The sequence below is a fragment of the Sphaerodactylus townsendi genome, linkage group LG01, assembly GCF_021028975.2.
Source record: "Sphaerodactylus townsendi isolate TG3544 linkage group LG01, MPM_Stown_v2.3, whole genome shotgun sequence".
Classification (NCBI taxonomy): Eukaryota; Metazoa; Chordata; class Lepidosauria; order Squamata; family Sphaerodactylidae; genus Sphaerodactylus; species Sphaerodactylus townsendi.
Genome location: NC_059425.1, coordinates 74,134,337 through 74,160,743, shown reverse-complemented (window position 1 = coordinate 74,160,743; position 26,407 = coordinate 74,134,337). Strand labels below are relative to the sequence as shown.

Genomic DNA, 26,407 nt, shown 5'->3' with positions numbered 1-26,407 from the left:
CCAGTGCCTGGTTGCTTGTGCAACTTTTTGGCAAAACACATTACCAATCTGCATCTGCCCCCAAAATGAGTCTGCCCCATTTTATTTCCCCCAACCCGGGTTTTTTCAAAATGCTAAACAAGTGATTCTCTTGAAAAATCCTGGTTTGGAGCTGATCCCAAGTGATCCGTCAGGCAGGAGGTGCTTTCTTTGCTTCCCTTCCACCACACCCTCCACAGTAAGGGAGAAGCCACCTGTCATTGCCTGGCTGTTCCCTTTTCTTTTCTTTTTTTATGCGGGTGCAGCCAGTCAATGCAGCTATATCTCTACAACGGAAGACCATGAAAACCCATTGGAATGCCTCCATTTGAAATATGGCATGAGAAGTAACCTGGTTTTAAAAACTTGAAACTATTTGGAGCAAAAACATATGCACAATTTCCCAAAGAGAGAAGAAAAAAGCTAGATCCAGGAGCTGAAGTTGGAATATTAGTTGGCTTTAATCCAAATTCAAGAGGTTGCAGAGTCATGGATCCTTAAGACCTATCATGTCAAAATATGCAACATTGTCTATGTAGATGAAAGAAGCATTCTGTGTGCTTCAAAACAATATGATGCCACAAAACAAAGCAGACATGATACTAAAAAAGTCACATTTACAGAGTGGGTAACAGCTTTGTCTGCCTGTACTGCATTCCAGTAAGAGACTTCCCAACCAGAAGGGGAATAAGATGGAGCCAAACCAACAGAAGGTGAGACTGTAGTAACTGTAAGGAGATCAGAAAGAAGCACAAAGGGGGTAGCACTAAAGAGATACACCTACCACATGAATATGCAAAGCCATAACCAACCCATAAACTGGGATGAAATAATGAAGTTGCCTCCACATGAAAAATAAAAATGGATGTTGACAGTAAAAGAAGAATTAGACTGCTGACACAAGAAAATGATATTGGACATACTGCCAAAAGCACATACCAAGATTAAATTTGAGACTCTATCTCAGAAATCATGCCTTGTTGATTTCTGTAGCTGACACTTGAGAAGAGGTCTGTTGGGATTTTGCAAGTGCCTGCTTCCTTCAGTCAAGCAACAGTTAACGGCTGAAGTCACATGATTGGAATCACATATGTTCCTGGAAAGATGTCTCCGCTTCTTCCAGCAAAAAAGGAGAGACAGGCACACAGGCACAGATAGACTGAACAGACACCCAGACTGAGCACTTGAATAGATAGAGTTTGCTGTTCCTATATTTAGTGTAACTTTATTTTGTTATCTAGTAAAGTTTTAAAAACATCTCACACTCACCTCTACTCTATTATTTACTCTGTTAATTAATTGCAATACAATACCCTCACTCCCTTCTGGCCCCATGGTATAGTGGGGATCTGAGGGCAATGAAGCAGGAGGGGTGATGGCTTGAGTGTGGGTACTGGAAATCACAGTATGGATCTGACTGGACACAGTGAGAGTCCGTTATTGGACCTACAAAGTGATAATGGCATTAGTGAAGGTGTATTTCTCAGCCCACATTGAGTCCCAGGCACCACTTGCGTGGGTCACATGGGGGGAGCATTTGGCCACTCATCCTCTCGATCCCCTCTGCAGGCCAGAAAGGCAACCTGAGACAAAACAGCCTGTGCCTCACTGCCTGCCACCACTTCCTCCTCCTCCTGCACCCCCCACTCACCTGGTGAGTGGCCATCCAGGGATTTGGAGTCAATTGTCATCAATATGTGGATGACATCCAGTTCTATCTCTCCACCTCATCAGAGTCAGGAGAGGCACTTAGTGTGCTCGAGTACTGCTTGGAAGCAGATATGGACTGAATGAGAACCAACAAACTGAGGAGGAATCCAGACAGGATGGAGGTTCTCTGTGTTCCAGTCTCTTGAGTCTTCAAGATCATGGGCACTGAGTTCTGGATTGGGTTGTATTGCCCCAGAAAGACTGGGTGTGAGATCTGGGGCTTCTCTTGGATTTTATTACTGTCCTTTGAGTCTCAAGTGATGGCAGTGGTCACTACAGCCTTCCAACAGTTCTGTCTGGTTTGCCATCTCCACCTATTTTTGGACCAAGGAGAACTGGTGAGAGTGTTAAAAGTTCTGGTAACCTCCAAATTGGATTTCCATAGAACACTCTATGTGGTGCTGCTCTTGAAGATGGTCTGAAAACTGGAGTTGGTATAGCATGCGGCAGCTAAGCTGATATCCGGCACATTTGGCCGGACACATATGTTGGTCCTTAAGGAACTGCACTGGCTCCCAATTCACTCCCAGCCCCATCCAAGGTGTTGATGTACAAAGCTTTAAGTGGCTTGGGCATTGCCTACCTGAAGGAGTACCTGTGCCTGCATGCATCTGCCCAGGCATTGAGATCACAGGGCAAGGTACTTCTGGTGGTACTAGGGGGCAAGGGCACATGGGAGGACTTTTTCCAAGATTACCCTCAGGCTCTGGAATATTCCCCCTTGAAATTTCCCCTTGGGCCTACTCTTTATGGATTTAGGTGCGTGGCAAAGACCTTCCTCTTCACGCAGGCATTTGGTTAGCCTTCCTAGAAACCTTCTTTACAGCTACTTAACTGGGAGGTGGGAGTGGGGTTTATTTTAATGTGATATTATTGCTGTTTTAATTGTTACATTTTATTCATGGTGTTTCATTGTGGTTTTTATTGTTTTTTTTAATTTTTGTAAGCTGCCTAGAGATGCTAGTACGAGGCAGGGTATAAATATCATAAATAAATAAACATCACTCTTGTAAAGCTCCACCCCCAAATCTCCAGGAATTCTCTAAACTGGAATTGGTAACCCTAGTGCTGACAATTATTTCATGCATATATCAATGAAAGCCATTACACCAGCAATGAACTTCATGGTGCTTTAAGAAAATCCATATGCTTTAAACAAGGAAAATATATATTTGTTATTATAAAAGCAATTCATACCACGATAGAGAAAGATGAGATGGGGCTTACAATGAAAAAAGAATATATTGAAACAAAACCATTTTAAAAAACCCTGCTGAATTTGTGTTTCACTTACTGGTTCCACAGGGAAGAAAACAACATCCCTAATTAATCGCAACATCCTTTGGATCCTAGTTCAATAATTCTTTTACTAATGATGCAACCAAACTAAACTGCAAGGTCTTGATTTCAAAGCTTTTGTTAAATAACTAGCTTCCTCAGTTGTTTCTAGTACTTAGTTTTCTTCATGTGTAAGTTTTGCTATTGCTTCTACTTGGCGCTTTTTAAAAAAAAAATTCCAATCTTAAATCCTTTGCTTGACCTATAATTTACTAAATCAGAGTTCCATGGGATTCTATATTTTCTGTCTATGTCGATAATTCCAGAATGTTATTGCCTCAACATTCTCTTTAAAATATTTTAGGATGGTTCATATGATTTTATGTAGAGCTTCTAAAGACCCTCATTGCATTGTTCAGTCATGGAATTATTTATATATGACTGAGGAGATGGACTGAAAAGTGTGAATGAGAAATCCAAAAACAATAAAGGCCAGGTGGTCTCCATTACTTTTTGATTAAATATTTTATTAATGGACTTCCATATAGTTGCAAATTATGCTATGCTTTATAGTAAGGCCAAAAAATTGCATGCAACTATATGCCTATGCAAAAAGTTAGATGAGTTGGCTTATTTCACAGCATGCCAAAGTCAGTATCAAATTTGTTGCTCTACTTTCTGATGTTTTACAGTCGAAAAACTGAGTTTCTGCTTGAATGAAATGATAGGAGCCTATTAGTCCAGCTGGATCCCAACATATTTACAAGTTGCATTTGGTAAAATGATAAAGCAAAATGTAGGACTTAGCTGAAATGAATGTATATTTGTTGATGCAATTCCTAGAACCGTAAAATGACCCTCAATTAAGCAATGTGAAGTAAATTTCAGGGTTTCTGACATTTGTTTTTCTGGGACAAAAAACCCTATAGCAGCATAGCATTTTTGCAGGCTCAAGTTGTGTCTTTATCCAAGGGAATCTTGGCTGTGATGCTTTCAAAAACATGCAATTTTTTCACACTGTGCACAGTTCATATTGAACATTAAAATGTCAAAGAATTGTATCCCAACCATGGAAGAGGGGCACCTCAATCCAGACAGGGGGCCAAATGGGCTTTGGGATCAGCAGAGGGCAGTGCTGCTACATTTACCCCACCAAGGAGCACCCACATCAGCAGAGAGGGGAAAGGTGCAAGCAGCTGGGTGCCCCTCAGCATTGCGGCAGTGAAACCTGGAAATCAGGGCCAGCACAGAGCATTACTGGCCTCCTACATGCCAGCATGGGGTGGGGGGTGGGTGGGCTGGGATGTTCCTGGGGGTGGAGTCAACTTTAGTCAAACTCCACTGGCATTCCAGCCCAGGAATGTCGCCTCCTAGCTCTCCAGAGTTACATAGCATTTTCGTGCCTGGTTGTTCAATGGGGTGATTCAAATGGCTAGAGGGATTTAAACTTCCCCTCCTTTCCATGTTGCCCAAGGACCCTGTGAAGGTGATGCAGCACTGCCATCATGTGCCATCCACAGCCGCCACAGCACACACCTCCCCCCCCAAAAAAAATCTAGATTGCCCTTTTAATGAATTCTCAGTGGAAAGTTAATTGGGGCATATTATTATTGGAGCAGTCAATAATAGAAAGAGTCAGTAAAGGGAAGTGAGTGTATATATATGTGGGGAGGTGTGTGTTTCTCTCTCTCTCTCTGTGTGTGTATAATTCCTTCACTATTCCTAGCAGAAAGGTCAACGACAGAGAGGCAAGATGACAGAGCTGATTTATGTTCCAATGACTGTGATAACGGAGGCTTTCATCTAGGTTTGGCTAAAGCTGTAAACAACTTCAGTTATTCCAGACTGGTAGTGTTAAGGTCATAAAGTGTCTCAAGATTCATGCAGACTCCATGCCAACTTGGCCCCAGCCCAGCTGCATCTGTTTTAGAATCTCCTGAAAAGAGTAGGGGAAACCAATGTCACTCAGTTTCAATTATTGCATTCATACACAACACACAAAGGTATGTGCAAACAGGGTTTTTTGAACATTTTCATTTTGTTTCCAATCTATTTCCAAACTATTTCATTTCAACTGTATTGCATTGATTCACTTTCATTTCCCTTTGGTTTCAGTAGAAAACAGTCACTTGACCCTGTAACTGAAATTCTCAGGAAATGTATCACTCATTCAAGTGATCATCCTTGCCAAAATACCAGATTTATCGGTACATAAAATTCTTGCATAGGAAAACAGTAAATGGTGATGTTTGCTACCCCCAAAAGTCAAGGAGGAGTAGGAGGCTGGCACTAGCATCCTAAGAAGTCTGGGATTATTACAGGGTTGACATGGGCAGTCCTCTGAGAAGGTTTAAATACCTTATTATAACACATATATGCAGTATGCTTTCATTATTAAGCCAGTTGTTAACAAACCAAATCTTCAAATGAAAATGTGACTTTCCTTGTATCTTTTATCATTAATCACACTAATTGTGCTGCAGCTACAGTTTTGAAATCACAGAATTTAGCATTCACCACCATTCACCCTTGTCCAAAGAGGGGGAAGTTGGTGTGATAAAGGGCAGAACACAGAATACTCCTGCTCAGGGTTTCCCAGGATAAACACCTTGGGTGAACCCATCTCAGACATTTTTTTGGAATTATAGTTTTGTGAACGCAGGACAAAATAGTTTTTAAATAAATGTAATACTGAGTCATGTTCCTATGTTCGCAAGATGATTATTCATAATTACATGATTTGTCTACAGGATTCATACAAATGAAGGATAATGCAGCCTGCAGAGTGGTATCATTGGACTAAAAAAACAAAGGAGGGCAATTTTGATGTTTCCTCCTCTCCCTGCATACCTCTAATTTGCCCCTCATGATGTCTCTGAGGGTCCCCTATCCCTCAAGAGCATCATTTTAAGTGTGCTTGCAGGAGAGGGAAGGAGGAGAGTTCCATTCCATGGGCAGAAGTCTATTCCTCTAGCACAGGGGTAGGGAACCTGCGGCTCTCCAGATGTTCAGGAACTACAATTCCCATCAGCCCCTACCAGCATGGCCAATTGGCCATGCTGACAGAGGCTGATGGGAATTGCAGTTCCTGAACATCTGGAGAGCCGCAGGTTCCCTACCCCTGCGTCTAGCAGAAAATGTATCTTGGAGCAAATCCATATAATGTAGGCTTTTTTCTGGAATTGTGGGACATTGATGTTATCCCAAGATAATTCAGTGAATCAACAGCTGCTGGCAAAAGTTTCATTCTCATGAAGCACATATGAGATGGTTCACCTGTGCCTGGACTGCACAGCTTTAGACTGAAGGTGGAAACCTACATGATTAAAGACTCATGTGTTTAATTGAATTGAATGAACGGAGATCATATGGGGAGTGGTGCAAGATGGGGAGGCAAGGATACCTAGAAGGGGAGTTGATGGCTGTCTAATGCTCACCAACAACCCTACCAGGTGGAAGGACATCTGCAATACCTGATGTGGCCACATGCCAAATGGCGTGCAACCCCTGCCCACCATGGAGCTGGCAGAGGACCTGGTGGGACAGTTTGCAGGTGGCCATCAGCATTGCCTGAGTGTGGTCCCCCAAGAGCCTCTCAACACATTTCTGCTCCTCTCCCAGTCCCTGGGTGATATTCAGCAGCTTCTCCAGGTTGTCAGAAGTTACTGTCACAGCAGTTCAGACATTTAGACAGCCCCTTCATCCACTGTGGGTCCTGGCAAAGGATTCCTGCCACTGCCTTTGGTTGTCTAGCTGTTTGCACTTGATAGCTGCTCACATGGATAAAAGGGTGAGAGGACTGGCTGAACAAGGCTCTTTCCCCATGCCTTTGGCCTGGCAGGGGGGCTAAATCCTCAGTCTCAGCTGGCCACCAGGGCTGGTATACTAGTGGGTCACATGGGTGTCACATTGGAGTATCCAAGCTGGGGCAATGGGGGCTGGCCTTGGCATGACTCCCCCTCTTTGGTGATTTCCCCCCTTTTTCATTTCTTGCACATGTCCTTTTAAAATCTTAGCTCAATTGAAAGTTCTTTAGATAACCCCCATGGCCCCCCTGTGGCGCCTAGCCCAGCCCAGCCCCACCCCACCCATTCCTCTTCCCTCTTCCCCTTCCCACACTTACCTTAGTTCCTTTCCTTTTCCTAGAACTTTTTCAGGCTGAAAAAAAGGCCTATTCACAGTTCAGGCTTAAAAACAGCTTGATGGGAACTATACTTCCCAGGAGACCTTGTCTGTAGTTCCTCAGGCCATTTTAAGCCTGTACTTAGAACAGGCCTTTTTTCAACCTGAAAAAGTTCTAGGAAAAGGAAAGGAACTAAGGTAAGTGTGGGAAGGGGGTGGGGGCGCCACAAGGGGGCACCGTGGGGGGAAGGGAGTGGGGGGAGGGGTTTCCTGAGACTCCTCCCCCTGGTTTCCTGAGACACCTCCCATTTCCCCCCTCATTGGAATTGTTTGAAATTGTGCCCTCAAGATCTCACTTTTAAGAAACTCCCAGCCAGTGGCGTATTTGCCCAGGGCAGGGGTAGGGAACCTGCGGCTCGAGAGCCGCATGCGGCTCTTCTGCCCTTGCACTGCAGCTCCCCGAGCCGAGCCACCGGCCCCATCCTTGCCCGCCCTGCAGGCAGCAGGGCAGGTGCACCAACTGCCCACGGCTGGCTGGGCCGCATTGCGGGCTTCCCCTCTCGCCCGCCCCATTTGAGCGGAGCGGGCGCTTTCCTGGCGGCTGGCGAGGCCGAGCTGCTGGCCCCATCCTTGCCCACCCTGCAGGCAGCAGGGCGGACGTATCCATGCGCTTATCAGAATGAGCGGAGTGAAAGGTAAAAAACCCCCAATATATACAGTGTTATCTTTATTTTAAATGTCAAAAATTATTTGTGGCTCCAAGTGTTTCTTTTGCCATGGAAAACGGGTCCCAATGGCTCTTTGAGTGTTAAAGGTTCCCTACTCCTGGCCTAGGGACATGGGGTACCCTATTCCCCGGGTGCCCCCCCTAGTGGAGGGTGCAAAATTTTCAGGTTCGTTGGAGTGTGTTTTCTAATTTTAGTGTTTTTTCAGTTTTCGGCCTGCAGGTGGCGCATTTTTAGGCTAGCAGAGTCCCAGCCACCATGCACTCCTTTCTCCTTTAGTATTTTTGACCACGGGATCTTACCCAGTAGATTCCTAAGCTTATTGAAATCTGCTTTCTTAAAATCTAGAATGCATGTATGACTATGCTTAGCATCCCGCTTCCACTGTATTACAAACTCCAGGAGAGCATGATCACTCCCACCTAAGGATCCTATTCCTACCACTTCCACTCCACTAATCAGGTCATCATTATTGGTTAGAAATATAGACTGCGCACCGGGCGCAGTTTGGCCCAGCTATGACTCTGCTGTCAGCATATATGGGGGTCCCACCCTCATAAGACTCCTTTATGCCAGTGTAAGTCCTGTTTATACTGGTGTTGTGGTCATGCTGCTCCTTATGACTATCTCCCAGTAGTGTACCGCTAATGGGGACATAGGGTATCCCATGTCCCTGGGCGCACACTGTTTTGTCTCATGGGGGGGGCTTGGCAAAATGATGAAACGGCATGTGCCTGAGCTGCCAAGGCTTCCCCCCGGCCTCCCTTGAGGCTCGCTCCCTGTAGGCCGGCTCAATGGTGGGCAGCTGCAGCGCCCCACCCCTGGGTACCATTTAGGCCCGGTACGCCACTGCTATCTCTCCCCCCCATGATTGCACTGTAAATCTTCTTGACAAGTCTTTCTTTTTCCCCAGAGAGGAACATTTCACAAAGTAAACCCCTGTATTCAGTCTGCAGTTGTTCAATTCTGACACAACAGCACTTAGTATATGCACTTTTTCTGTACAGTTGTATATACTATAACAGATTCCATGAATTCAGTTTCTGGGTTATGGCTTGAAGACAAGCTTGTCAGTAATTAATCCTCTGATACCTGGAAACAGAACAGTGGCCAAATGATACATATAACATTGATAGAGCTGTGAATGGATTTCCTCCCACTTTTGTAACAGGACCCGTGGGAGGCAGAGAGCATCCAGACTGGGGCCACTCTAGACATGATGTCAGGAGGTCCATATGAGCTTATAAGCCATACCCTTGAACATGCTGCAGAATCCTTTTGAATATGTAGTAGTTTCTCTGCGGACAATAGCTTGGAAGGGAATCTCTGAAAACTGAAAGTTGGAACTCCACCAAATTAGCCAAGTGCTGCCAATCCTTGCTGTAATATTTACGTATTTAGTTTTCACATCTGTACCCCACCCATTCTTTAATGTTTTCAGGGTGGTGTCCATTATTCATACTTCACACAAACCATATGAATTAGCTTAGGTAGAGAAACAATGTCCAGCTCAAAATCACTCATTGAGTTTCATGAATAAAGTAAACAGAATTAAGTCCAGACCGCCACAGCCTAAGTCCAAACACTATATCACTGGTTTCAAGCAGAGTTCCTTCCTAGCTGTGGTACTTCATATATTATACCTTGAGAGAGACAAGAACTGAGTAACTTTTGCCTGAAGGAAAAGGTTCTTCAATCATGGTTAACTTTCAGCCGGCTTCATAACTTCCTGGTTTGGATCCAGACGAAACTGACAATTTCCAGTGATTCTCTTCTCATATCCTTCAGGGTTCCTATCATACAGAAGCAGTGGTAGGCTACAGTAGTAGAATGGTAGGAAAGTTCCATTTCACTGACAGAAAATGTAGTCTGGATTCAACCCACTGGATTCAACCCACAAAGGGCACAAAGGAGATTCACAGAAAAACAAAGAACATTTTCCATAAGGACTCCTAGTTATGTCTGCACCAAGTGCACCAAGTGATTTTTAATAAAAATCACACTTTTCACTATTAGATCTTACTTTAACAACCCCTAACTTTCTAAACCACTGTCCAAACACTTAACTGAATTATTTTCTTTAAGTAATGAAATTAGTTTGGCCATCTCTGGCAACTCTAATACCTTCACCCATATATTTCAACGTGGACCTACCAATGCATTGCTTCCAGTCTATGATTAAAACAACAGAGTGGGACTTTTGCAAATACTATGTTCAGCAGTTATGATTGAATGTGAAATGGTCACTGGGTGCTGAAAGATTTGAATGCTTGCTGAACAGATTTGCATCAGTTTCTTTTTTCAAAATTGTGTATGTATAAAAGCACTACCAGCATTCTGTAGTCATTAAAATAGGTGGACTCTAATCTGAAGAACTGGGTTTGATTTCTCACTCCTCCAAATGAGCTGCAGACCCTTATCTGGTGAACCAGATTAGTTTCCCCACTCCTACATTCCTGCTGGGTGACCTTGGACTAGCTACAGTTCTTTCAGAACTCTCTCAGCCCCACCTACCTCACAAGGTGTCTGTTGTAGGGAAAGAAAGGGAAAGGAGTTTGTAAGCCCACCTAAACTCTCCTTACAAGAGAGAAAGGCAATGTATAAATCCAAACTCTTCTTCTACTACTACCACCAATCCAAACTGATTGGCAACTGTGAAGGCAGGAAAAAGACCGGGTGAAAAATCTCCCACCTCCCAATACCTGAAGTCAAAGAATGTTCCCTTTCTCTCTTAAGATCTTTTCTTCACTGCTGATCAGCTTTTTAATGAATATATGGCTATTTATGCACTTACATTTGTGGTACAGTTGTGTGCTTTTCAGTGGGGTCTCCCCGCATTTACTCATTTACACACAAGGAGGTGCTTTGCTGCTTACCCTGAGCCTAACCTCAATTTGCCAGCCTCTTGCTTCCAGGTTGGGAGGTTGTTTGCCACATGTTTCTGATTTTTTTTTTTAAAAAAAGGCCATTCCTATGATAGAAAGTGTCTTAATAAAAAAAAAGAATCCCATCAGTCCCCTGGAAATGCCAATAGAACTGCTACTCGTGGGTGGGTGAAGCAAGGGGGAGTGGAAAAGACAAACAAAGTGAAATGCATACTGTTCTGCTTCAAAAAGATCACATTTTGCCTGCTTTTGTAAACCACAGGACTTCTCTGATCTGCAGTGCAGTGAGTTCTGAAGAGGGGGATACATGTGCACAATTGAGAATTTGACCCAAAAGGAATGTACACTTGACCCAAAGACATCAAACGTGTGAAAAAGGCCTTTATAAGTGTGTGTGTGGGGGGGTGAGTTCTCTTCAGTTGTTTCACCCTGTTCCTCTTTAAAATTAATGTTTAACTGAACTAGCTTAAGGAACTGAGGTGATCTGTCCTCCCTTCGCTCTCTTTCTGTTTCACCTCAATGCACAATAAGCTTTTAAAAGTATAACAAATAAATAGTAGAATTTTGTTAAAATTAGGTTAGGATGGAATATTGTCTACAAGGAAAGCACAGATGGTAATTGGTTTTTTGTAAAGATGTCAGTTTGTCACAGGGTTCTTAGTGCTTTTAAAATATGATAGACTTTTGAGATGTTTTAAAGATTATAACCAAGCTACTCAGAGGTTCATGTGACAACTTTGATGCCTGTAAATTATATGAAAAGGAGTATTTTTCCCCAAATCACTTTCCCCTTTCAAACTTCTCAAATTTTATGATTACTTTGCAGAAGTGTAGCTAGGGAAAATGGAGCCCGGGGCAAAATCTAAGCCCCCCCCCCCCCCGATATGGGCATCCACCCTCCCCCATCACAACCAATCGAAGTTTTTTTGCACCAGGTCATCTCAAAGTCACAATCACATTATAGAACATGCCCTAACTCACAAATCTGGATAAAAGCCAGATCCAGATGATTTTAAACAGATCCTCATGAATTCATATGATTTTTGCTTTGGAATGAAATGAAACCACCAGGAAACTACAGAACATGTCAGTCTACAGGCAGGACCAGAACAATCACGCATCCCATGCTCCATGGCACCGCACTGGTGAAAAAATCTTCTTGAAAAACATGGATCCTCATGATTTTTGCACTAAGTCATCACAAAATCACCAACACATCACAACTCCAGTCATTAGCCGCATGTCTGAACACAATAACCACACATCCCACGCTTCATAGTGCCGCAGTGGTGCAAAAACCTACTTGACAAACACGGATCCTCATGGATCCTCATGATTTTTGCACTGTCACTCCAAAATCACCATCTCTCAGAGCAATGCCAGCTGAGCTAGGGGTGGTGGTAGGGAGGCACAGGTTGGGTAGGGATGGGAGAAGGTGGCAAGGGATGACTGTAGGGATGAGCCGCTGACCCGGCAGCACCGTAGGCAGAGCGCTGGCATGCTGGCCCAACTACGGCCTTCTGGTCGCACCCGCTCCCCCATCCCCCACCCCCCGGTGAGTCACAGGTCATGAACTGCCTGGCTCACAGGCACCAGGTGTCCCAGACAAAGGGATAATTGGGCCCTTGCCCCCAGGTGTGGATTAGGCCCAGACACGGACGCTTCCTCCCGCACGTACCAGCCCGATGAGATCATGCATCACCTGATGATCTCCCGGTCTCCCGTTCTCCCGCTCTCCCGGCCTCCCGCCGATCCACCCCTTTGCCCGCCCCCAAAGAATCCCTAATAAAAGGTGCCAGGAACTAGCACGCGGCAGAGTTGCCAGGATCACGGACCCCCGCGCTCCCGCTGCTGGCTCTCTCCACCAGATGATATCTCCGCATCTCGTCTCGTTCTTACGGTGACTCCACGTGCACGACTACAATGACTAGGGTTGGGGGAGATGGGAAGGGGTGGGTAGGGGTTGGAGAGGGTGGCAAGGGGTGGCAAGGGGTGGGGGAAGGTGGCAAGGGGTGGCTAGGGGTGGGGTGAGGGTGGCAAGGGGTGGCTAGGGGTGGAGGAGAGTGGCAAGAGGTGGCTAGAGGTGGGGAAGAGCCTTTTGGAGTGGTGTGGGGGAAGGGAAGGCCTCTGCCGGACCCCCATGGGCCTGGACGGCATCCCTTGTGCCCCACTTACCTTAGGCGGTGTGGCTGAAGGAGCAGTCTGGCGGGGTCAAGCCGAGGGGGGAAGGAGGAGGGATGTGGGGGCAATTTTCTGCCCCCACGTGACTCAACAGCGGCTCGCCCGGGCCATTTGTCCCCACCCAGCCCTGTTATAGCTTCACCTATGTTACTTTGCTACATTTGAACTAAACCCTCCTGAAGAATTAGGCAAGGAAATCCTTCACCCACATGAAGTGTGATTTTCACTCCTGACAAGTGAATGGTTGCTCTTTTTCACTGTCAGTTCTTTCAGTTCTACCTGCACTGTCAGAAGTCCAACTAGCTCTACTCTAAGAACCTGGGCTAGGATTTCTGTTTCTCTAGAAGTAAATGAAATGGGGGAAGAGGTTTCTTTCAACCCTGACACATATTCCTTCCGGGGCTCAAACCAGCATGGATTGCAGGAGGTGGTTTTCACTGGTGAAACCTTGTATTGATAGAAGAGTTAAACCCCTTCAACTTCCATTCCTGGACCCTGATCCAAATTGGGGCTGTGCTATTTGACTTTTAAAAACATCCAGAAGAACTGACCAGGTCTCATCTATTCTGATCCTCCAATTTTGGTAGTATCCACACTTAGGCGTGGTAGCATGCAGCTCATATAATTGTCTGGCTCTAAAGTGTGACCTCTCTGCAGGAAAATCTTTTCTGAAGTGATTGAGATGCTTTGTTCCCGGACTTCCGGTTGCGAGCGGGATGGGTGAAGTCGGGTCGTCCGGAGGCTGCCGCTAAAGTTGTGAAAATTTGATCGTATCAACTCTCAAACCCCACCAAAAACGGAGTTTGTGAGAGATACTCTTCCTGGGAAAGAAAGGGAGACTGAAGAAGAAGGAATTTCTTCAATATCGTCCACTGGAGGGGGAGTGAGACTCCCGTCTAGAGCCCCGGCGTGGGGACTCGCCCCCAAGCAGGCAGAAGAGACGAGAGTCACACGGCGGTAAGCTAAACTAAACACCCGAAGCTCGGCAATATCCCCAACCAGCGGGAACTTAGCAAAAGAAATAAAAACACTCTTGGATTTAAAACGGAGTGGGCTTCATATTAACTGAAAGTGAATAGGAAAAAAAAATACTGTAGAACATTAAAAAGTTTTACCGGGTTTCCTTGCGAGTCGTGACCAGCGAAGTTACTCCCGTGTAACAGGAGAGAGAAACAAGGCGGAGGAAGTAACCAGGAAGGACTACGAGTTCGCGCATGCGCAAGTGAGAACAAGACGAAGACGTTCCTAAGCAACAAGGGAGACGACGCTTTTAGAAGCGTCTATAGAGAAACGCTTATTGAGAAAAGCAAACGGAACGCACATACGCACATGCGCAAATAAGAGTGGAGGAAATACATGCAGTGGTGGCGCCTGGAAGTGCAAGAGCAGGAAAAATAGCAAGAAAAGTGACTAGGTGATTTGCTGCTGGCAAGAGCAGAGACCAAAGACGCTGGTGACTACAAAGGCAGCAACCACACTCCATAAGGAAGAATCCTCCCACGCCAAAAGAGGTATAGGGAAGGAGTAACTTGAATTTGACAAGTGAATATTCTAATAGAAGACTTAAATAAATTATAACAGTCCAAAGCAAACGACAGAAAGCTCAGAAAGCAAAATGTCTAAAGCAACAACAAGGAAACAAAGTATATCAGACAAAGCAGAGAGATCAGAACTGGAGACAAAGATGGACCAGATGCTGGAAATGATGGGGGAAATGAAAAAGGAAACAAATGCAAAATTAGAAGGACTAGACAATAAAATTATGAATCTTGAGAAGAGCGTAGAAACAAAACTCCAGAAAATTGAGACTGAATTAAATATAATGAAAAAGGATCTCTCCCATGTAAAGGTGATAGAGAACGCGGTGAAAAAGCTAGAGGCGAAATCGGAAGAACAAGATAAATTAAACGTGAAGTGGGAAAGCAAAATCAACTTACTAGAGGAGGAGGCAGAAAGAACTGCCAAACAGTGTGCTTTATTGGAATTACGACAAAAAAGAAACATTTTAAGAATCAAAGGAGTCCCTGAAGAAAAAGACGAAAAGATTGAGAAAAAAATGATTACACATCTGGCAAAATTTTTGGATATGGAGGAAGAGATGCTAGAAGAAGACATAATAAGAATAATAAGATTAAGTCCAAAGGGGCATGATGAATTTAAAAAAAATAGAGACGTATTAATTTTTTTTTCGAGACTGCAAACTAGAGATGAATTATTAAGGAAGAACTCAAAGGAAAAACTGAAAATAGACTCAAGAGATATTATAATACTAAAAGAGATTCCAATTTGGATTTTGAACAGAAGAAGAAGTTACAATCCTCTGATTAATTTTCTGAGGGAAAAAGACATCACCTTTAGGTGGGAAGAAGTGGAGGGACTCCGACTAAAATATAACTCCAAATTTGTGAAGATACTAACGATACCTCAAGCACAGAACTTCCTTGAGAAAATTAAAAAGGACTTTGAGTAAATAATTAATAGTAAGTGAGAATGAACTTATATTATTATTTAATAATTTATTTAATTGTATTCATTATGATTTCAAAATTTATTTCTTGGAATATTAATGGGTTAAATGCACCAGAAAAAAGAAGGAAAGTATTTCACTATCTAAAGAAAAATAATTATGATTTGATCTGTCTCCAAGAGACTCACATTAGACAGGAGGATATAGAATTGATTAAGAAAAAGGGTCTAGGAACGTGCTTTGTAGCAGCCATGAAAAAAAAGAAAAAAAGAGGTGTGGTGATGTACATCAAAGAGAAATTACAACCAAAGCTTGTATTTAAAGATGTTGAAGGGAGATTCTTAGGCGTAGAAATTGATTGGGAAGGGAAAAAAATATTGACAATAGGAGTCTATGGCCCTAATGAGAATAAAGGTAATTTTTACCAAATACTATTGGAAAAAATCAAAGATTATGAGTATAACAGTGTCTGCCTTATGGGAGATCTGAATGGTATAGTCTCGACTTGGCTAGATAAGCAGACAGTAAAAGATGACAAAACGATGGGAGGGAAACTTCCAAAAACTTTCTTTGAATTAGTAGATTTTTTAGAGCTAAATGACATATGGAGGCTTCGGAATGGAGATAGTAAAGAATACACTTTTTATGCTAAACAGTATAACACCCATTCCAGGCTGGACATGATATGGGCCACTAAAGATCTATGCCTAACAACAGAAGATATAAACATAGAGGCAAAAATATTTTCAGACCATAAACCAATAGTATGGAAAATAAAATCACCTCACAAACAAAGAATATGGAGAATGAATAATTATTTATTGAAAAAAGATGAAGTAATTAGAAGAATTCAAAAAGAAACAAAAGAATTTTTTGATATAAATAACTCATCAGAGATAAATTTCAATGTTATTTGGGATACCTATAAAGCCTTTATAAGAGGCATTTTGATTAAAGAACAGAATAGATGGAAGAAAGACCTAAACAAAATGGAATTAGAAGTAAGAGAAAAAATTAGAGAAACCGAAAAGCAGATATCAAAACAAACGGAAAATAAAAACCTGTTATTAGAGTTGAACAAATTAAATAATCAATTGACAATGTTATATACTTCAGACATGGAAAAGAAGATTAGAATATCCAAATTAAATAATTTCGAACAAGCGGATAAATGTAATAAATGGATGGCTTGGAAAATTAGAAACCAAATACAGAATAATAGAATTAGTGTATTAACTAAAGATGGGATTCAATATACGAACCCAAAGGAGATATTACTTCAATTCACAGAATTTTATAAAGAGCTATATAATCAAAAAGGAAAGGAAGAAGTAAATATAGGATATAATAATATATTACCCAAAATAAAAGAAGAACAAAGGGAAATGTTAAATCAAGAAATAACCTTAGACGAAATTCGAAGGATGATACAAAAAACTAAATCAAACAAATCTCCAGGCCCAGATGGTCTTACAAACGAACTCTACAAAACGTTAATAGATCAAATTGCCCCAAACCTATTATTAGTAACAAATGAAATCCAAAGTAAAAAAAAGATACCTGATTCCTGGAAGGAAGCTACTATAACGGTGATTCCAAAGGAAGGATACGACCCAACCAACGTTAAAAACTATCGTCCCATCTCATTATTAAACTGCGACTACAAGATCTTTGCAGCTATCTTGGCAGAAAGATTAAAAAGAATTCTTAGTGAAATAATTAGTAAAGAACAAAACGGTTTTCTGCCAAATAGACAATTAAGGAATAATATAAGAACAACTATAAATATGATAGAACTTTTAAACAAAAGAATTAATCAACAAGCTATGATGATTTTTATTGACCTAGAAAAGGCTTTTGACAATCTAAGTTGGAATTATATGAAAGGAAGTCTATTAAAGATAGACAGTGGAACAAAATTCCAAAGCTGGATTGAAGCAATATATCAGAACCAAATAGCAAAAATTAAAATAAACGGTGAATTATCGGAACCATTTGAAATTCAAAAAGGCACGAGACAGGGATGCCCTCTTTCCCCTTTATTATTTATATTAGCTTTAGAACCCTTTTTATTAAATATCAAAACTAATATAGGAATTGAAGGTATAAAGGAAAAAAAATACGAATATAAGATTAGGGCCTTTGCTGATGATTTAATATTGTTTTTGAACCCGTCAAAAAATACAATAGATAACCTGAAGAAAGAGATTAAAATGTTCAGTGAACAATCAGGACTTAAAGTAAATGAAACAAAAACAAAAATGATGAATTTTAATATAAGCCAAAAGAAAATACAAGAAATAGAAAGGGATCTGAAATTTGGTATGGTAAGTAAGGTGAAATACTTAGGAATAACTTTGTCAAAATACAATATTCTATTATTTGAAAACAATTATGAATGTGAATGGAAAAAAATAAGGATTAAACTAGAAAAATGGGCCAAATTAAACTTATCATTGATGGGGAAAATAGCCCTAATTAAAATGATAGTTCTAGCCAAAATGAACTTTCTCTTTCAGGTAATTCCCATCGAAATTCATAAAAAATTCTTTAAAGGTTGCAGAAAAGACCTTTCAAAATTTATTTGGGGAAAGGGAAGACCTAGAATAAGTTATAAGGTATTGTGTGACGATGTACAAAGAGGTGGTCTGGGACTCCCAAACCTAGAATTATATTATAAGGCAGCTGGGTTGTTGTGGTTTAGAGAATGGGTGTTACTGGAAGACACGGAACTACTTAATCTGGAAGGAATGGATCTTTTTTTTGGTTGGCATTTTTACATTTGGTATGCCCAAGGGAAGGAATATAAAATGTTTATGGAACATTATATTAGGAAATCTATCTTCCGAATATGGGAAGACTATAAAAGGAAACATATTAATGCAACACCCGGGTGGTTAGCACCCCTAGAAGCAACTAGGATGAAAGTAGAAGAACCAGGCAATATAATAAGATATAGTGAAATAGTTAAATTCATAGGAGGCGAATATACATTACAAGAAAGACAAGAAATTAAAATAAACAAACAAGAATGCCATTGGTTCCAATTCCAACAACTCAAGGAAAAATTTAAAATAGACAAAAGAAAAGGTTTTGATTTGAAGGATTCTATATTAATAAAAATATATAGAGGATCCTCTAAAGGAATAATTAAGAAACTGTACAAACACACTCTTCAAACTGAAATGATAGATGAGCAAGTGAAGCACTGCATGATTAAATGGGCTGTAGATTTGAAGAGAGAGATTAGTCTTGAAACATGGGAAAGAACGTGGAAAAAAAATATTAAATATACGAAAGCAGTTAGACTACAAGAGAACTATCTGAAAATGTTTCATAGATGGCATTTATACCCTAGTAAATTGGCCAAAATATATCACGACTGCTCAGATAAATGCTGGAAATGCCATTTACAAAAAGGAACATATATACATGTCTGGTGGTCATGTCCGCTTGTTCAAAATTACTGGAAGGATATACATAAGGCAATGGGAAAAATTATAGGAAGGAATTTAGAATTTAAACCAGAACTATTTCTTCTCAATATATGTGAAACAAAAATAAGTAAAAATATTGAAACTTTAATTTTATATATGCTAGTCTCAGCTAGGATACAACTCGCTAAGAAATGGAAGAGGACTACAATTCCAACGGTAGAAGACTGGTTAACGCAGTTGATAGAATACGCAACCTACGATAAATTGTCTAATGTACTTAAAAACAAAACACTGGAAAAATTTATAGAGATATGGCAACCATTGATACGATTTCTTCAATCAAGAGATGATTATAAGAATGTTATTATTTGTCTACAGTGTTGATTTAAAATTATATAAGAGTATAAGGAAATAAGATTACAAAATTTTTGTTAACTGGTTTAATGTAAATAAGACTCCAAGAAATATGGATAAATGAACTACATAACAGAAACAAGGCTAAGGGGAGGTCCCGCCATACTCTACATGTTTTTTGTTTTTGTTTTGTTTTTGTTCCTTTTACTGTCTTACTTTTTATATATACAATTTCTTATACCTATTTATTTATGTATTTTTCTTTTTTCTTTTTCTTCTTTTTTTTCCCCCTTTCCTTAACTTTCTAAATTAACTAATTATAGAAATAACTCTTTGAGGGGTGATGGGTGGGTGTATATATTCTCATCAAGTACTTGGAGAAGTCTGTCTAAATTCTAGTTCTGATCTATCTACAAATCTGCCACCAATATATATCCAAAGAAATGTATAGCTAAGTTGTAATTATCAAATGCGGGATTTGTTGTTATTTTATTATGTAAACTTAATAAAAATTATATTTAAAAAAAAAAAGAGATGCTTTGTTCCCACTTATGTCCAAATTTGGACTTTACAACAGGACACTGGATTGGATCTTTTCAGCTTTCTGTGTGATGTGGTCCTTGTGGTTCTTGTACTATGTGGTGCTGCTGCCAAAAATTCTGAAGCCGGCACAGTTTATTTCTTTGCATTTTTCCTGGTTTTCAGAATCTTAAACACATTATAAGAAGGATAAAGCCTTGACAGTTAGACAGTGGGTATTTTAGGTGATGATTACAGTAATTATGATTGGATTTTTTTTTCTGTCCAGCTTTGGACCAACATAATATTGGCTTTCTTTGAACTGCTGATTGTCAGCAGTGGAGACCAGGCCAATCCCCTAACTTTAATGTGCCAATGCCCAAATCCTGCCCTGTCCATGCCAGTTCCAAATAGTTTAGACACATGCTTCCTGTAACACTTTAGGTGATATTTGATACATTTTGACTGAAGGGAATATAAAAATTGAATATGTTTGCCCTGTCATATAGTATACGTAGATTTATTTACATCCTTTAGAGTTGCCCTAAAAATAATTTTTTAATGACGAGTCTGGAAGTAATAAAAGCATCAAATGGACTTTCAATTCCATGAACCCCAAAGGTCCTTGTTTTGGGATTTGTCAAAAATAGAACAGATATGAGTCTGAGTTGATGGTATGTTTGTTGACTGCAGCAAAGATGTATCTTGCATAAAAATGGAATGCATCAAAAGATTCTGATGTTGACATGTTCAAGGAAGACTGGGACTGTTTCATCTTTAACCAAACTGATTTCTTATCAAAGAATGACAGAAAATATACACTTAAATAAGTCCATGGAAAGATGGATCTTATTTACAAATTATTGGAATACTGTTTGCATATCAACAGGGTCATACATATCTTTCCACTTGATTTAAAGCAATTGTACATAATCCTTTTCTGCATAATAAAAGAACTCAAAATTTTAAACTTGTTTTCACAATGAACTTGTTTTCACAATAGCTTTCCTAGGCATTCATCCACAAAATCCTGCTCTTTCATATATTAAGTAAACACATAAACACATGCTGAAGAGGGCTTATGAGATCTTGGAAAAATTATTAATTGTTTAACATTTAGTTTGATCTTTTGTCTTCTTTCCTAGGAAACAATTGCATGTGGTGGACTAAAGGTTCTCTGAGCTAGGCACTTCAGCAATTATCTACATTTTGGGAATGCTGCTGCCACTATAAATTTTAGCTACATACATCTCTTAATAGTGGTGTAAATGGATGCCCTCCTCCTGCTCTTCCCTTTGTCTTGGGCACATTCTACAGGCAAAAGGAAGACATAAGAACATAAGAACATAAGACCAATTTGCACCCACCTAATGAACAGAGGACTTGCATCAAGTTGAAGAATAGGTGCACCACAGATTCCTCAGTCTTTAAACTAGTGTTAGGTAAGACTAGAAGCTGCAAGAATTGGACCGCTGAAGTCTAAAATCCTGAACCTTCTCCCAAATCAAGTTCAGAACTAAGGTTGTCAATCTCCAGATGGAGACTGGAGATCTCCCAGAATTATAACTGATTTCCAGACTATTTATTATTTGTTTAAAAACATTCATTCCATTTCTCCTGAAGAAAATGGCTGATTTGGATGGTGGACTGCATTGCATTATACCATACAAGGTCCCTCCTCTTTGTAAACCCCACTTTCCCAGGCCCCACCCTCAAATCTCCAGGTATTTCTGACAATTGAGTTGGCTGCCTTACCAGACCTTCAATTACTACACCGCCCCTTCACTTTCTCCCTGTCACTATTTGACTGTCAGCTATGCAGTTGCTACTAATCTGTGGTTGCCTTTACTACACTGTCTCCTAGCATGTTAAATTGCTTTGTCTTGGGTTACACTTCCTTTGTAATACAGACACATTCACAAAAGGAAGGAAAGAATAAACACATAAACAAGTATGGAAGTCATCATTACACAACCATGTGGCCTCCTACACTCAGCAATACAGAAGCACAAGTTCCCCAAAGAATTATATGTCGTGTCTGACAGAAGGAGGGCTGTGGTAAGCCAAAACATGAGTGTGGCCTAGTAGTTAGACTGGAGAGACCTGATGCCAGTATTTGGCCTCTCACAAAGAAGTGCATACCAACAAACCTCAGTAACAGAATAACAATTTCTTTATTTAGCCGTTTTGAACATAACCTTCTACCAAGAGTAGCCATTTACTCTAGCCTCCCTTCTGGTCCACCAACATCTCTAATATAGTGTATATTACATCTGGGTTCTCACTGATGGTTTATTATCTAGAAGTTACAAGGTGATCCACGGGACAGTGCAATAGTGGATTCTTGACTGCTTGGACAGGATAACTTCCCTTATTGCAAGGACTGATCCTTTCCTGTGAACTGAAACAAAGAGTGGTATCATATCCTTCATGTGCATTATATATATATAACTAATCATTATATATATATATATATATATATATATATATAATATATATATATATATACACACACACACACACACACACACACACATACACATATATATACATATACATATACATATATATATACATACATATACATATACATTACATATATACATATATACATACATATATACATACATACATACATACATACATATGTATGTATGTATGTATGTATGTATGTATGTATGTACGTACGTACATACATACATACATACATATACATATACATATATATATGTATATATGTATATGGCATTATGTATATGGCATTATGGCATTATATTCTGCTGAAGTCTCTCCCCAAGTCCCACCCTCCCCAGACTCCACCCCCAAAATTTCCATATATATATATATATGGAAATTTTGGGGGTGGAGTCTGGGGAGGGTGGGACTTGGGGAGAGACTTCAGCAGAATATAATGCCATAAAGTCCACTTTTCAAAGCACCTGTTTTCTTCAGGAAAACTGATCTCAGTCATCTGGAGATCAACTGTAATAATGGGAGATCTCCAGGTGTCACCTGGAGGTTGGCAACCACAGTTCAATCACCAATTTTGCCCTGGGCTTACTGGGAAACCTTGAGCTAGTCTCTCTCTTTCAGTTTAACATACTTTACAGGGTTATTATGAGGCTAAAATGTGTAGTGAAGAATCTTGTATATTGACTGCCCTGAACTCATGAAGAAAAGGCAGGATAAAAATGTATGGATAATCTGTCCCTCCCCACTCCATAGCAGCAAGCATTGCAAAGTTAGACCATTCTTCTCAAATGATCCCAGATAAGTCATTAGGATATCTCTGTTTGCAATACCTATGAGATAGAGAAACGTTTATCAGGTGTGGATCCTCACACTGCCAGAGCACCAGCGCATTCACCCAGGTTCTACCTCCTATTTGTGTATATGATTCCAGACATTGTAAGTTATACAGACAGATATACTGTCTCTAGTTTGTACAGTGCCAATAAGACAGCAGGCAGCACATCGCAGATCAAAGAAGGTACCTTCATATCATTGCAAACTTTCATAGCTGGAAATGTACAGCTGAAACACTGCAGCTGTCCCATCATGACAGATGAATAATAAAATGAACAATCTCCCAATTCTTTGTAATTTTTTTTAAACAAAGAAAGAAACATATGATTTATCAAAATAATACATTGCCTGTTCTACCTACTGTCAGTTTTGGGTAAAGATGGTTTTAACTGAAACATATTAATTAACTCTCTTTGCAAAGTGTAACTGAAGCTCCATTCTAAACAGGAACCCATCAGGAGGATTTTGGAGACCAGCCCTTGAAGATTGCTCCCACCACTGGCCAGATCACTGACAAGGACCCTGAACAGGACAAAGAAGCCACTTTTGAGAGGCCTGAGCCAGCTCCCAGCTCCTCTACATCAATAGTAAAGGGCCCCAGTGATGAACTGTTTCTTCACCAGCACATCAAACAACTGTTTGGTAGGAATGGGAATGGTGCCGTTGGCTCAAGGCACATGCCCAACATTCATCTGTGAGACAGGGGTGGGTGTGTGTGGAGGGGAGTTAGCCTATGGAGACAGCCCTGGGGTAGAAAATGTTGACAGAGAGAAATTTTTCTCTCTTTCTCACAATACTAGAACCAGGGGGCACTCATTGAAAATGCTGGGGGGAAGAATTAGGACTAATAAAAAGAAACATTTCTTCACACAACGTGTGATTGGTGTTTGGAATATGTTGCCACAGGAGGTGGTGATGGCCACTAATCTGGATAACTTTAAAAAGGGTTTGGACAGATTTATGGAGGAGAAGATCTATGGCTACCAATCTTGATTCTCCTTGCTGTACATGGATGATTTGAAGCTGTATGGGAAATCAGACACAGAAATCCAGTCACTAGTAAACACAGTCCGAATATTCAGCACAGAAATTTCAATGGAGTTTGGCCTGGAAAAGTGCGCTACTGTGGCAATAAAGAGGGGCAAGATCATCGAGAGTGATGGGATTGAAATGCCTGATGGCCAACTCATCAAGTGCAACCAAGAGGCCGCTTATAAATACCTGGCCATTTTGCAGCTGGATAACATCAAGCATGGGCAAGTGAAGACTGTTGTCAGCAGAGAGTAAACCCAGAGGGTCAGGAAAATTTTGAAATCTAAATTAAATGGTGGGAATACCATCAAGGCCATCAACACCTGGGCAATACCCATCATCAGGTACACTGCAGGAATCATCAACTGGACACAGGCTGAGTTGGAAGCATTAGATAGAAAAACTTGGAAGCTTATGACAATGCACCATGCCTTACACCCACGCAGTGACACTGATAGATTATACCTTCCCTGGAGATCTGGAGGCAGGGGCTTACTGCAAGTACAGCAAACAGTGGAAGAAGAGAAGCATGCACTGGCTGATTATGTGAAGGAAAGTCAAGAACAGGCATTGATTGAAGTGAAGAACAGACATTTGGTGCAAACCCAGAAAACCAAACAAGAATACAGAAAAAAATGTGATTAAACTGAGGACTGAAAGCTGGCACAACAAAGCACTGCACAACCAATTTCTAGAAAAAATCAAAGACAAGGTGGATAATGAAAAGACCTGGCTGTGGTTAACAACTCTGAAAAAGGAAACTGAATCCCTGATTTTAGCCACCCAAGAGCAAGCTATCAGAACAAATTTGATCAAGGCCAAAATCGAAAAATCCTCAGATGATGCAAAATGCAGATTGTGCAAGGAAGCTGATGATACTGTAGATCATGTCCTCAGCTGCTGCAAAAAGATTGCCCAGACTGAGTACAAACAGAGACACAACTCAGTGGCCAAGATGATCCACTGGAATTTATGCAAGAATTACAACATAAGAACAGCTAAGAACTGGTGGGAACATTGTCCAGAGAAAGTAATGGAAAATGAGAAGGTCAAGATCCTGTGGGACTTTCGAATCCAAATGGACCAAGTGTTGAAACACAATACACCAGACATCACCGTGACTGAGGACAAGAAAGTGAGCATCATCGACATAGCAGTCCCAGGTGACAGCAGGGTCATTGAAAAAGAACAGGAGAAGGTCACTAGATACCGCGATTTGAAAATCAAGCTTCAGCGTCTATGGCACAAACCAGCTGAGGTAGTCCCAGTGGTAATCGGCACGCTGGGCGCCATCCCAAAAACACTAGGGCAGCACTTAAAACATCTTTGAATTGACAAAATTAACAGCTGTCAAATTCAGAAGGCAGCCTTGCTGGGATCTGCACGAATACTACGCCGATACATTACAACTTCCTAGGCCTCTGGGTGAGGCTCGAATTGTAATGAAGGCCAACAACCAGGTAAAGATCTGGCAGCTGTGAAATCAATAATAATAATAATAATAATAATAATAATAATAATAATAATAATAATAATAATAATAATAATAATAATAATAATAAATTCAGCTAGAAAAACTGAAAATGAAATACAATCACTAACCAATACAGTTCAAATTTTCAGTACAGATATATCAATGGAATTTGGACTTGAAAAATGCACCTCAATAATAATAAATAAAGGAAAATTAAAAAACAGTGAAGGAATTCAAATGCCCAATGGCCAAATGATCAAAAACAACATGGACAAAGCCTACAAATGCCTGGGCATCCTGGAACTAGATAACATCAAACATGGTCAAGTTAAAACTGCGGTCAGTAAAGAATATACACAAAGAGTAAGAAACATATTGAAGACAAAATTAAATGGTGGAAACACTATCAAAGCCATAAACACCTAGGCTAAACCTATAATTTGTTACACTGCTGGCATCACTGACTGGACTCAAGCTGATTTAGACCAGAAAAACCAGAAAATTGATGAAAATCCACTACACGTTACATCCTCGTAGTTACACTGATCTATTATATCTGCCCCACAAAATTGGCGGCAGAGGATTACTGCAAGTAAAACAAACTGTAGAAGAAGAAAAGCATGCTTTGGCAGATTACATCAAAGGTACTCAACAACTAGCCCTGAAAGAAGTCAAAAATCTGAACTTATTGAAGGTATCAGCTACAACAAAAGAATACCAAAGTAGAACTTTAAAAGAAAGAACATAAAACTGGCACAATAAAGCATTACTTGGTCAATATGTAGCTAAAATCAGGGGAAAAGTAGATGTTGCCAAAACATGGCAATGGTTAACATCTGGAACACTAAAAAAAGAAACAGAAGGATTAATTCTCGTTGCTCAAGAACAAGTGATTAGAA

The 26,407-nt window shown here is 40.6% G+C and overlaps 1 protein-coding gene across 1 annotated transcript; it reads left to right on the top strand.

Annotated features, from left to right (window-relative positions):
• The first annotated feature begins 14,534 nt into the window (after positions 1 to 14,534).
• On the top strand, positions 14,535 to 19,708 carry LOC125425787. Its single transcript, XM_048483460.1, has 2 exons — positions 14,535 to 15,399; positions 18,987 to 19,708. Exon 1 carries the CDS (start codon positions 14,535 to 14,537, stop codon positions 15,387 to 15,389), a length of 855 nt encoding a protein of 284 aa, XP_048339417.1. The 3' UTR covers positions 15,390 to 15,399; positions 18,987 to 19,708.
• Positions 19,709 to 26,407: the final 6,699 nt, after the last annotated feature.

Coding starts and splice junctions, on each gene's coding strand:
- LOC125425787 (XM_048483460.1), top strand. CDS start 14,535: ATGTCTAAAGCAACAACAAGGAAACAAAGTATATCAGACAAAGCAGAG.